The sequence below is a fragment of the Zootoca vivipara genome, chromosome 2 (assembly GCF_965207765.1).
Source record: "Zootoca vivipara chromosome 2, rZooViv2.hap1.1, whole genome shotgun sequence".
Classification (NCBI taxonomy): Eukaryota; Metazoa; Chordata; class Lepidosauria; order Squamata; family Lacertidae; genus Zootoca; species Zootoca vivipara.
In genome coordinates, this window is record NC_142584.1 from 119,442,620 (window position 1) to 119,455,660 (window position 13,041).

General features: G+C 43.6%; 1 protein-coding gene across 1 annotated transcript; it reads right to left on the reverse strand.

The window, feature by feature from the left end:
• Positions 1 to 243: 243 nt before the first annotated feature.
• Positions 244 to 11,260, reverse strand: LOC148687207 (vomeronasal type-2 receptor 26-like). Its single transcript, XM_088663895.1, has 6 exons — positions 11,016 to 11,260; positions 8,052 to 8,343; positions 5,125 to 5,919; positions 2,904 to 3,134; positions 1,327 to 1,453; positions 244 to 1,142 (listed from the first exon to the last, which is right to left on the reverse strand). The coding sequence occupies exons 1-6, from the start codon at positions 11,216 to 11,218 to the stop codon at positions 244 to 246; spliced, it is 2,547 nt and encodes an 848-aa protein (XP_088520021.1). The 5' UTR covers positions 11,219 to 11,260.
• Between the last annotated feature and the right edge of the window lie 1,781 nt (positions 11,261 to 13,041).

A 13,041-nucleotide genomic window follows, 5' to 3' on the forward strand; every position in this document is an offset into this window, starting at 1 on the left:
GAAACAGAGAAGGCTGGCAATGATCTTTTCAGATCTCTGACTTACCTTATACCTGGTGAGCTGTACATTGCAGTAGTAGGAAGGCATTTGGACACACATACATAAATAATTATAGAGTATATTAGCACCTTCTGAAGAATTAAAGACCTAGGATCTAGAAAAACTAACAAACTCACTCCCCACTATAAGCTATGGTTAAGTCAAGATTCTAGGGGGGGGGGTCACATATCCCAAATGCCATGTTTAATTTTTTGTTCTCAGATGCTCCTTCATATTCAGATCAGGCCTCAATATTATAATATAGCACTTGGGAATGAAGATGCACCCCAGAAGCCCAGCACTGGAGGCCAAGATAGAGAAGATCTGCACGGCTACCATGAATTTTCCCTTTGTGCTCAGGTAGGTGGGCACAAATGACACCCAAACACTGCAGAAGACCAGCATGCTGAAGGTGATCAGCTTGGCTTCATTGAAGGCCCCAGGCAGCTTCCTGGCTAGGAAAGCCACCGTGAAGCAGATGGCAGCCAGGAAGCCCATGTAGCTGAGGGAACCATAAAACATGGCCACAGACCCTTCATTGCATTGCAGGATGATCTCTCCAGGCTGAGAGTGCATGTTTGAGTCTGGGAATGGGGGAGAGACCCCAAGCCAGATGGTGCAGATGAGAACTTGGACACTGGAGCAGGAAATGACAACAGAGTGAGCCAAACCCTTCCCCAGCCATCTCCTCATCCTGTTCCCTGGCTTAGCGGCCAGGAAGGCCAAGACCACAGTGATGGTTTTGGCCAAGACAGAAGAGACAGCAACTGAGAAGATGGTGCTAAAGGCCACTTGTTGCATAAGGCAGGTTGCTTTCGTTGGTTGTCCAATGAATAGGAAGGAGGACAAAAAGGAGAGCAGGAGAAAGATGAGGAGGATGTAGGACAGGTCTCGGTTGTTGGCTTTGATGATGGGGGTGTTCCTGGATTTAACGAAGATTCCAAACACAATGCCTGTGATTAAGGACAAGAAGAGGGCAGAAGAAGCCAGGAGGATCCCCAAAGATTCTTCATAGGATAAGAAGGTGATTGATTTAGGGACACATTGATGTCGGTCCTCATTTGGATGCTGATCTTCCAGACATTTAATACATTCATCGGCATCTGCATAGAGAAAATGATAATCCTAACTTGTTACGTTTGCGGGAAAAGGTGAACCCATAGGTGAGGTCAGGAAAGGAGGTAGTCAAAATGGGGTACCCTTACAAGTATCAACTTGAGGCTGTCTGAAATATTTGCCCCATCTTCCCATTGAAGGCCCTTTCCCCTGAGGTGCTGCCCTTCCTACCTTCCTGTGTTGAGATTGTGCCTTCTGAGCAGGGAGAACAATCATAGCAGCAATGTGGCTTCCCTTCCTGAATGTTCTTGGCATATCCAGGCTGACAGCTCTCTGTGCATCTTGAGCAAGGAATGGTCTAGGCATAAACAGAAGGCATATCTGCTTCCAATGGCCTAAAGGCCCTATTTTTCGAAAATTATTATTATTTTTCTTTTGCAGAGCAGGTCGTCAGGGCAACAAACCTCTTTGATGTTTTATTTATTTAACATCCCTGCTTCATTTTTGAACAATAACCTAACTAAATAAACTAACTAACTAACTAACTAAATAAATGATTGCTAGCATCTCAGAACCATGCAAACAGCTGTGTTAAAACATTCCTATGACCAGAAGCAATAACAAAAGTCCTCAGATTGCTGCCATTGTATCTTCTGCTAGGTTGCACAGTTGTGAATAAGGACTGACTGGTTCCTATTTTACTCCAAAGACTCAACAGTGTCATTGAGGTTGGCAACAATGGCTGCTCCTAGTGCAGAACATGGTGCCTAGTTTGCTTGTGTGGCATATCTGTACTTATTGGAACCAACTGCAGAAAATCTTGTTTTGAGAAGCCTTTTTAAGCTGGATGAAAAGATCTTGACCTCTGCTGTTCAACTACACAGGCCACCCCGAGCTCCGCTGTTTTCATTCTGTTTTCTTGATCTACCAAGCAGATGGGGCAGGACTTACTGTGCACCAGTCTTACCCAACCTGTTGCCCCTCAGATATATTTGCCCAATGTTGGCTGGGGCAAAGGGCAGCTCTAGTCCACAATATCTGGAGGGAACCAAGTTGGGGGAAGGTGTTCTGCTCTGCTCCTGAAAGTCTCCTACTCACTGTGAAATCTTATACACGTTTTCCTCAAGAACAGACTCCATTAAGCTCAATGGGACTAAGCTCCAGAGAAGGATTTCTAAGATTGCAATCAAAGCCTCATCTGTACTACTGCAATGCGCTCTACGTGGGGCTACCTTTGAAGGTGACCCGGAAACTGCAATTAATCCAGAATGCGGCAGCTAGACTAGTGACGGGGAGTGGCCACTGGGACCACATAACACCGGTCCTGAAAGATCTACACTGGCTCCCAGTACGTTTCCGAGCACAATTCAAAGTGTTGGTACTGACCTTTAAAGCCCTAAACGGCCTCGGTCCAGTATACCTGAAGGAGCGTCTCCACCCCCACCATTCAGCCCGGACACTGAGATCCAGCACCGAGGGCCTTCTGGCGGTTCCCTCATTGCGAGAAGTGAGGTTACAGGGAACCAGACAGAGGGCCTTCTCAGTAGTGGCACCCGTCCTGTGGAACACCCTCCCAACAGATGTCAAGGCAATAAGTAACTATTTTACTTTTAGAAGACAACTGAAGGCGGCCCTGTTTAGGGAAGTTTTTAATGTTTAATGCTGTACTGTTTTAATATTCGGTTGGAAGCCGCCCAGAGTGGCTGGGGTATAAATAATAAATTATTATCATTATTATTATTATATTACTATTCAACATGTTATAAGTCAATAGTAGATGTTGAAGGGAATAACATAATTTCTCCTACCTTCTTAAACAGCTTGGGCCACACAATTGCTTCTGGGTTAATGGTGAACTTCACAGTTGAGGACTTCTGTCTCTCTATGCTCCCAATTTTCAGTCTAGCACGAGAGTCATTAGGAAAGAGCACCCAATTCACAATATCGAAGCCAATTGCCAGTGCCCCATTCTCATCCAAGTACTGTCCATCAGTTGAAGTATTAGAATAGAGGTGAACCTCTTTCAAGAATGAATGAAGCTACAACAGAGGAAACTCCAGCATTGAGAGAACATGAAACCACGATGCCTCCCAACAGCCTTTTAACAAGGGCTAGAGAACTAGGACTCATAGTTGCTCATGAGGTCCCCACATTCTGCTTCAGCAATTGCACGGTGACCGAAGTGAACCAAAGTGAGTAATAATAATAATAATAATAATAATAATAATTTATTATTTATACCCCGCCCATCTGGCCGGGTTCCCCCAGCCACTCTGGGCGGCTTCCAAGAAAACAGAAATTCTAAAATACAGAAATCCATCAAACATTAAAAGCTTCCCTAAACAGGGCTGCCTTGAGATGCCTCCTAAAGGTCTGGTAATTGTTGTTCTCTTTGACCTCTAGTGGGAGGGCATTCCACAGGCTGGGTGCCACTACCGAGAAGGCCCTCTGCCTGGTTCCCTGTAACTTGGCTTCTCGTAATGAGGGAACCGCCAGAAGGCCCTCGGAGCTGGACCTCAGTGTCCGGGCAGAACGATGGGGGTGGAGACGCTCCTTCAGGTATGCCGGACCGAGGCCGTTTAGGGCTTTAAAGGTCAACACCAACACTTTGAATTGTGCTCGGAAACGTACTGGGAGCCAATGTAGGTCTTTTAGGACCGGTGTTATGTGATCTCGGCGGCCGCTCCCAATCACCAGTCTAGCTGCCGCATTCTGGATTAGTTGTAGTTTCCGGGTCACCTTCAAAGGTAGCCCCACGTAGAGCGCATTGCAGTAGTCCAAGCGAGAGATAACTAGAGCATGCACCACTCTGGAGAGACAGTCAGTGGGCAGGTAGGGACTCAGCCTGCGTACCAGATGGAGCTGATAAACAGCTGCCCTGGACACAGAGTTGACCTGTGCCTCCATGGACAGCTGTGAGTCCAGAATGACTCCCAGGCTGCGCACCTGGTCTTTCAGGGGCACAATTACCCCATTCAGGACCAGGGAGTCCTCCACACCCGCCCGCCTCCTGTCCCCCACAAACAGTACTTCTGTCTTGTCAGGATTCAATCTCAATCTGTTAGCCGCCATCCATCCTCCAACCGCCTCCAAGCACTCACACAGGACCTTCACCGCCTTCACTGGTTCTGATTTAAAAGAGAGGTAGAGCTGGGTATCATTACCTTTATTCTGCTATGTCTCCGAAAGAGTGGCCTGTTCTGCCGTTTCATGAGAATGTTTCTAGGGATGATACATTTAATTATTCTGGGGAGAAAACTCTTATATGATAAAATGCCTGTTTTTATTAATTCCTTTAACTGTGTAGGAATTACACAGAGCCTAGGGCTTGCTGATCAGAAGGTTGGCAGTTCGAATCCCCACGATGGGGTGAGCTCCCATTGTTTGGTCCCAGCTCCTGCCCACCTAGCAGTTTGAAACCATTCTGATGCAAGTAGATAAATACCGCTCCAGCGGGAAGGTAAACGGCATTTCCGTGCGCTGCTCTGGTTCGCCAGAAGCAGCTTAGTCATGCTGGCCACATGACCTGGAAGCTGTCTGCGGACAAATGTCGGCTCCCTTGGCCAGTAAAGTGAGATGAGCGCCGCAACCCCAGAATCGTTCGCAACTGGACCTAACGGTCAGGGGTACCTTTACCTTTACCTTAACTGTGTGATACATTTTATTCCATCTTCCTTTCTGTAATGGCTTTGGCTACTGCTGCTAGTCAGTGTAGACAATACTGAACTATACGGTCCATTGGTCTGATTCGGTATTAAGGCTGATCCTAAATTACTATCATGGTGATTCCATAAAGCTGGGATAATGAATTTCAGTTTGCAAAAGAAAAGGATATAATAATAATAATAATAATAATAATAATAATAATAATAATAATAATAATATATTATTTATACCCCGCCCATCTGGCCGGGTTCCCCCAGCCACTCTGGGCGGCTTCCAACAAAATATTAAAATACAGAAATCAATCAAACATTAAAAGCTTCCCTAAACAGGGCTGCCTTAAGATGCCTTCTAAAGGTCTGGTACCTGCCATGGCTGTAGCCTTGGAAGTTGCAACCTGCCTCCTTTGCCCACAATCGACATCCTCTTTGACCTGGATGAATATGCTGCATTCAAGGCTTGAGCCACAGCCTGGATGCTCAGGTAATTCACATAGCTGTCTTGGGATTGGATTCCTTCGATCTTTTCCTGGGGCAGCATCCTGAGCTTATACTTCCTCTCCCTGCATTTTTCCCAACCCTTCACAGACAAGGCATGCCTTGAATATGAACAAACATATGCTCTTTCCCAGACATTCAGACTATGAAATGAAATGGGCTCATAGTATTTATATTTTGTCATTTTTTTGGATTTCATTACAAAGGAGAAAGAGCCATGGACATAACGAAAAGATTCAGTATCATGAAACAAGATTGTGTTCTGAAGAGCTGTGATTATCCAGACTTTCCCTCCGGTTTCTATCCTTTCAAGTAAAGACTGTACCTCCATGATTATATAAAGTCCATATTGAGAGTCTGTACAGTAAACAAATACATTGACTTGTCTCCACATGGCAGGGGCTTTGTGGGGTATCCACATCCAGGTTTGTAGTAGTACTCTTTGTGTGAAGGCAACACAGATTCCCCCTTTGATCATCAGGGGTGTCAAGTTGCTCAGGAACTTTTCTCCATTGTCATTGTCTGGAGCAAAGAGCCCAATCCATGTCCACTTGAAATGCAGGAGGAGTTGGACCATCCCCTGGTACTGAATCTCTTGCTTTGGTGTCATGCGGTAGACAAAAGGGCACTGGACTTTATCTTGAAGAATGAAGCCATAACTGAGCTGGTGAGGAAAGGAAAAGAGACTGGGGTTTTGTTTTTCAGGCCAATGATTTAACACTGTACTTCTATGTGAAAAATTATGACATGTATAATTAGCATAAACCTCAAATGGGAGACACCTGGCCAAAATGGTCAAAGGCCTGGAAATGATGCCTTATGAGGAATGGCTTAGGGAGCTGGGTATGTTTAGCCTGGAGAAGAGAAGGTTAAGGGGTGATATGGTAGCCATGTTCAAATATATAAAAAGATGTCATATAGAGGAGGGAGAAAGGTTGTTTTCTGCTGCTCCAGAGAAGCGGACACGGAGCAATGGATTCAAACTACAAGAAAGAAGATTCCACCTAACCATTAGGAAGAACTTCCTGACAGTAAGAGCTGTTCGGCAGTGGAATTTGCTCCCAAGGAGTGTGGTGGAGTCTCCTTCTTTGGAGGTCTTTAAGTGGAGGCTTGACAGGCATATATCAAGAATGCTTTGATGGTGTTTTCTGCTTGGCAGGGGGTTGGACTGGATGGCCCTTGTGGTCTCTTCCAACTCTATGATTCTTTGATTCTATGATTCTATGAAATATTTTAAAATATACTTTTTTCATTTAAGCCATTTATATTCTGCTTATCTGCAATAGATTCTAAGCAGTTTTCAAAGGTTCAATGTAAAAAAGGCAAACGTTAAAACTATAAGATCATACTTCAATTGAACTGGCTACTGCATGCAGTTAAAAGAAGAAGAAGGTCTTCATTAGGCTCTGGAAGCTTTTTAAGTAACCTTGTCAGACCCCAACTGGAAGAGAGTTCCATGAAATGAGTCCCACAATTCTAAACATGTGACTCCTGTTGGAAACGAGCTGGTCATCTGAGCCACTAAGAGTGACTCCCCCAAAGAGTCAAAGTATCTGAAGAAGTGTGCATGCACATGAAAGCTCATACTAAGGTGCTACTGTAAGGATTTTTTTCTATTTTGTTTGCCCCAAAGAGCTCAGTTATTGGGGACACATATAAGGGATTATGTCATTCTTGAGATATCCTGGACCCAAATAATTAATGGCTTTATGAATCTGGTTTTGATTCTGCTAACACAGTGGATCGACTTCGCTTCAGAGGTGCATTCCCTTTTATCTTGAGCCAGACGGATGCCAACAGCATTGTGTTTTTGTTTTTTTGTTCTTATGGGATGGTATTCAATTTTGTTGTACTATGTACAATGCCTGTTGTCTTTGTCCATGGAGTTTTCTTGGCAGGGATACTGGAGTGGCTTGCCAGTTCCTTCTCCAGGTGGATCACATTTAGTCAAAACTCTCCACTATGACCTGTCCAACTTGGGTGGCCCTGTATGGCATAGCTCATAGCTTCTCTGAGTTATTCAAGCCCCTTCGCCACGCCACGTAGCTTCTCGAAGCTACGAACATGAGTTTGACCAAACTGCGGGAGGCAGTGCAAGACAGGAGTGCCTGGCGTGCTATGGTCCATGGGGTCACAAAGAGTCGGACACAACTAAACAACAACATGTACAATGACAATAAAGTATATCTATCTATTTATCTATCATCTATCTATCATCTATCTAAACAGCTGCTTCCAACTGTGGAGGGAGAGCATATGTCAGAGACTGGGTGGATGAGGAAGAGTGGCGGCAGCCCGTGGTCCAGGAGGCAGAAGGCAGAAGCTTTGAACCTGGTTCAGACTGGTGGGACAGAGAGGAATCATCAGCAGAGAGAGAAGGTGAAGGGGAGAGGCTTGAGGTTTTAATGTATTTTTAATCTTTTGTTGGAAGCCACCCAGAGTGGCTAGGGAAACCCAACCAGACGGGCGGGGTATAAATAATAAATTGTTATTGTTATTGTTATTGTTGCCACAGATGCTGATAGAGAAGCAGCAGGGGCTGTGTCTCCAACTCTGCAATAGGCATCAGTAGCCCTCTCTTCTGTGAATTCGTCCAATCCTCTTTTTTTCTATTGATCCTGAAACTGAAATATCTTTGCATGACTTCTCATTTCATGAAAAGCAATGTTTCAAAGCAGTGTACAATGTAAAGTAAGCAATATAAAATCATTGTCATAAGAAAAACGTGGGTTTTGTATTGTTTTTTACGAGATGGCAAATGTTGCCAGCAGTGTTTGACTTTAACCCAGTTCTTACTTGTGGGATCTTGTAGATGCCCGAAATGCTTGCAATGTGCATGGAGATGTCGGATTCGCCCCCTTCAAGAACAGCTAGTGGTGTCTTCCGTTTTCCACAGGTGTAGTTTGGAATGTTGATTTCCCCACCAGCAAAGAGGTCTGTCAGGGCATCAGAAGTTGTCCTTGCCTCGAAAAAGGTATCATAGATGCTGTAGCCCAGGGTGATGTTGGGTAAGAGCCTAGGGTTATCATTGATCTCCTGAGTGGCAAGTGCAGAGGAAAGAATGTGCCAGTCTTTCCCAGCCATCCAGCTGCAGAAGAAAGTGTGACACATAATCACCCTTGATTCAGAGAAAGTGGAAGTCACATTCAGTTACATAAACGATGTTGTGTCTCAGAGAAAGAATTGTGCACTTCCAGCTATAAAGGAGGAGCCTGTCTTATACAGGGGAAGAGAGTTACCTTATTATTCACTTTTCCCCATTAGAGAACCACTCTCTCTTCCAACTCCAAGCACAGAGCAAGGAGTAAAAATTATGGGGTGCTAGGACCGATCGTGAAGCTGAGACTCCAATACTTTGGCCACCTCATGAGAAGAGAAGACTCCCTGGAAAAGACCCTGATGTTAGGAAAGATGGAGGGCACAAGGAGAAGGGGACGACAGAGGACGAGATGGCTGGACAGTGTTCTCGAAGCTACGAACATGAGTTTGACCAAACTACAGGAGGCAGTGGAAGACAGGAGTGCCTGGCGTGCTCTGGTCCATGGGGTCACGAAAAGTCGGACACGACTAAACAACCAAACAACAACAGCAATTACGTGGATAAACTTCCAGAAAATCATTTCAGATTGAGAGTGGGAAACTCCCCAATTTTCATGCCTGAGCATTTAACCTTCCCCAAGGGTCCATGAGACACAATGAGAGAATGAATTTCATATTGCTTATTACTGGAAAGCTGCAACTCAAACATACCTCACTGCTTCTTAGAGAAAACAAGTTCTGCACGGAGAGCATGAGTGAATGTTTTTAACTTAAATTTTAATGTAAAACACATTGAAATACTGCTTTTCACCAAGTGAAAAGACATATAGGTTTTTTTTAAAAAAAAATCAAAATAACGCTTTGTCCACTGCCATAATATCACTCAGAATTATCACTCCAGTGATCAGTTCCACATCACTGTCATTTTAGCTTGCCAAATATGCTGAATAAAACCTATGCATATATCTGTTTACTGTAGTTCTTTCTCTTTTATTGGAGAAGAACAGCATATTTTAAGATCATCACCATCATCATCATCATCATCACAGAGGTGTCTGTGGAGGGGTTATATTGATGGAAAATGTCTAGAAATGTTTTAAGTAATGAATGAATCAAACAAAAAAGCATGGGATATTGATTTACCAGGAGTACCAGAAAATAGGGGCTGATCCAGATACATCAAAGCATATAAACCACCAAGGTTGGTAAAAAGGAAGTTGAAAGACAACGTAAAGAGGATCAATCACTCCCAAACACTTGGGAGTTGTTTAAAAACACTGTATTAGACTCGAGTATATACAGCAAATAAGGAAATATATCATGAGGGTATTGATGAGTACAGCCAAAGAAAAAAGTGGAGTCCCCTGAGGATCGATTTGGGACATGTGCTTTTTATCTTGTTCATATATGATCTAGAGTTTTACATGTTCATGGATTCTGAACTGGGAGGGAAGGACCAGGAGTGAGACCTTCGGATCATAGAAGTCAAATCCATGAGCTGTAAAAAATGGAATTTCTGAGCTATGGATCATTGGGAAAGGAATTGAAAATAAATGAGGACACATTGCAGTGTTTTGTTCTTTTTAGTTGAGAAACGGTGAGCAAGAAAGGACAGGACATGATTTTTCTTGCTTGGCAGGGAGTTGGACTGGATGGCCCTTGTGGTCTCTTCCAACTCTATGATTCTATAATTCTATGATTTTTAAAAATTATGCATATTGTGGAGAAAATGGATAAACTATTTAAATAATAATAATAATAATAATAATAATAATAATAATAATAATAATAATGTATTATTTATTATTTATACCCCACCCATCCAGCTGGGTTTCCCCAGCCACTCTGGGCAGCTTCCAACAGAAAAATAAAATGCAATAATGTATTAAACATTAAATGTGACTTCCATGTTCTCTTCTAAAAACACTAAAACGTGAGGCTACTCAAGACTGACTGACAAACTGACATCTTTGCACAGTACTTTGGAACTTGCTCCCCCAGGAGACAGTCATGGCGGCCAAGTTAGCTTTAAAAGAAGATAAGGCAAATTCAGGAAAATGCTTTTGACTATCAGTTCTGGAAGGCACAGGAGGGGAGAGTGTGTTTGTGGTCATTTTCTGCTCCCTGTTTTGGAAGAAGAAGAAGAAGAAGAAGAAGAAGAAGAAGAAGAAGAAGAAGAAGAAGAAGAAGAAGAAGAAGAAGAAGAAGAAGAAGAAGAAGAAGAAGAAGAAGAAGGTTCTGCTCCCTGTTTTTCCACAAGCACCTGGTAGGGCACTGTGGAAAAAAAGGATGTTTCATTGTAACCTTTACGTCGACCTTCGTCAACGGTTCCTGGACCGGCTCTGCATTCCCAGAGGGAGACCAGAGCGGGAAATCTTGCGGTTCCTCTTGCTGGGGAAGGACCCGGTCCTCACCGAGATGGTGGCTCAATATCTTAATTTACTATTTTCTCGGCGTTGTACTCTGCAGTCGTTTGAGTTGCCGGAAGCCCCATTGTCGTGAAAGCGGATGGCGGATTATTCCCTTCCCTCTCTTGGCACAGCGTTTGCCACAGTGACAGTTTTAATCTGTTATTATTTTGTATGCGAGTTTGTTTGATGCCAATAAAGGTTTTACTTACTTACCAATAAAGCCATTGATCAGATGCAGCAGGCAATTCTTTTGTTTGTTTGTAAAAGAATTGGAGAGTAGATAGAAATACATTAATACACCATTACTTACTACTCAAATTTGGTTAAGGGAGTGCTGGTAAAGGAGAATGGATATTGACCTCCAATAACCTTTGAAGATATGAATCCACTAATGAGCTGGTCTCCTGGCCTGTAAAAATTCCTAGCCCAATTTTGATCCCTGATCAGATTCAGTGGGCATTTAGTCTGCATCCCATAGGTTGCAAGAGGCAGCAGCAGAAGCAGTGTTGTCATCCCGGGTCTACTTGCTACACTTCCCTATTGATTGTTCCTCCCAACTTCATAGCCAGCTATTCAGAAGAAATCCCATCTCTTGAAAGAATGATTTTTCAGCAACTTGACAAATATGAGGGTAGGGTGAAGGTGGGGTTACTGGATCAGGCTTCAGAGACAAAGAGGAAGGGAAGGGTCATGGCTCAGGAGAAGAGCATCTCCTTTGCACCCAGGAGGTGTTTTATAAATCAGACCTTTCAGGCACAGTGGAATAAACAAACCCCTGCTGCCCTTGATTGTGATGTCTAGCTTATTGGTCTCAAATGCAGTATTTAAAGTGGTGGTGGGGAGTAACTTGGACTCAGGAAAGAATAAAAATAGATTACTGTGATTCTGATAATTGTAAAGGGAAGAAAGATCTCCCCTGAAACTACAGGAGCAGGTGCAGAGCGGGGGGGGGGGGGATATTTACTAAGTAGACTGACATGGTTCAAGGAGAAAGGTGAGTTTGGCTTAATGTTATTGACATCACAATAGCCCTACAGCCAGGCTGGGTGGCGGGGGGCGCCAGGGCGCCTGCCTGCCCGCCCGCCTGCTGCGCTGTGCGCGCCCGCCACACTGGGAAACGGGGCGGGGCGGGGGTGCCGGAGGGATCCTTCGCACCACGGCACCAGGGCGCCAAATATACTTAAGACGGCCCTGATCATGCCAAAGGCCCACAAAGGCTCACATTCTTAGAATGGCCAAGCAAAAAAAGTGGCAGTTCAGGTCAAAGTTGTTGAGCTCTATTTAGGAAGGAGGAAGGCCCATTTTTGGGGGGTTCAGATCAAAGTTGTTGAGAAAGGAGGTAAAATGTTGAGCTTTTTGGGGGGGAGCCACAGTTGATCAGCTTCTTTGGGGGGAGCCAATGATCTACCAGTGATCTATCACAGAAGTCCAGTGATCTACCGGTAGATTATGATCTACCTGTTAGATATGCCTGTTCTATAACAACCTGGTTTCCTAATATTAAGCATCATTTGTGATGCCAAACAGCTCACATTCCCTTTTGGTTGGCATGGACATGGGGCCATGAACACGTGGATTCTAAATTCTGTAGATGACACAAAACCTTTGCCAAGGTGCCCTTTCTTATTGTCTGGGTCCAACTACTTTACTTCTGCTAAGAACAGTCATATTCTTTCTGGCCACCTAAAATAAATGCCATGTCCAAAACCACAGTTGTCATTCAAATCCTTAAATGTACCAAACTTTCTCTCATCTTCGTGGTTTAGAGCCTCATAAAGATCAATTTATCCAAAATATTTCCATTCCATAAGCTTTTTTTAAAAAGTGTCTATGCCTTTCAGATTTACATGAGATCTTTGAAGTATCTGGTTTTAATGTCACTTTTTTCTAATTTAGTTAAACTCATTATAGATATAAATACAGATACAGAATAAATACAGAATAGATATAGATACAATCAATTATAATAGCAATTCTTCATAACCTCTTAGTGTAGTTTTTCATTAGTTGTTAATATGTTAATAACACATGCCTGTGGCACAAATTACTGATTTCTGAATTTTTTAAATTATTCATTAAATTTGTACAATGTCCTTTATCAAAAGTTCACAGGGGTGTTCACTACAGAAAAATACAAAATGAGAATTTGTTGCTGTTTAGTCATTTAGTCATGTCTGACTCTTGGTGACCCCATGGACCAGAGCACACCAGGCACTCCTGTCTTCCACTGCCTCCCACAGTTTACTCAAACTCATGTTCGTAGCTTCGAGAACACTGTCCAAACATCTCGTCCCCTTCTCCTAGCGCCCTCAATCTTTCCCAACATCAGGGTCTTT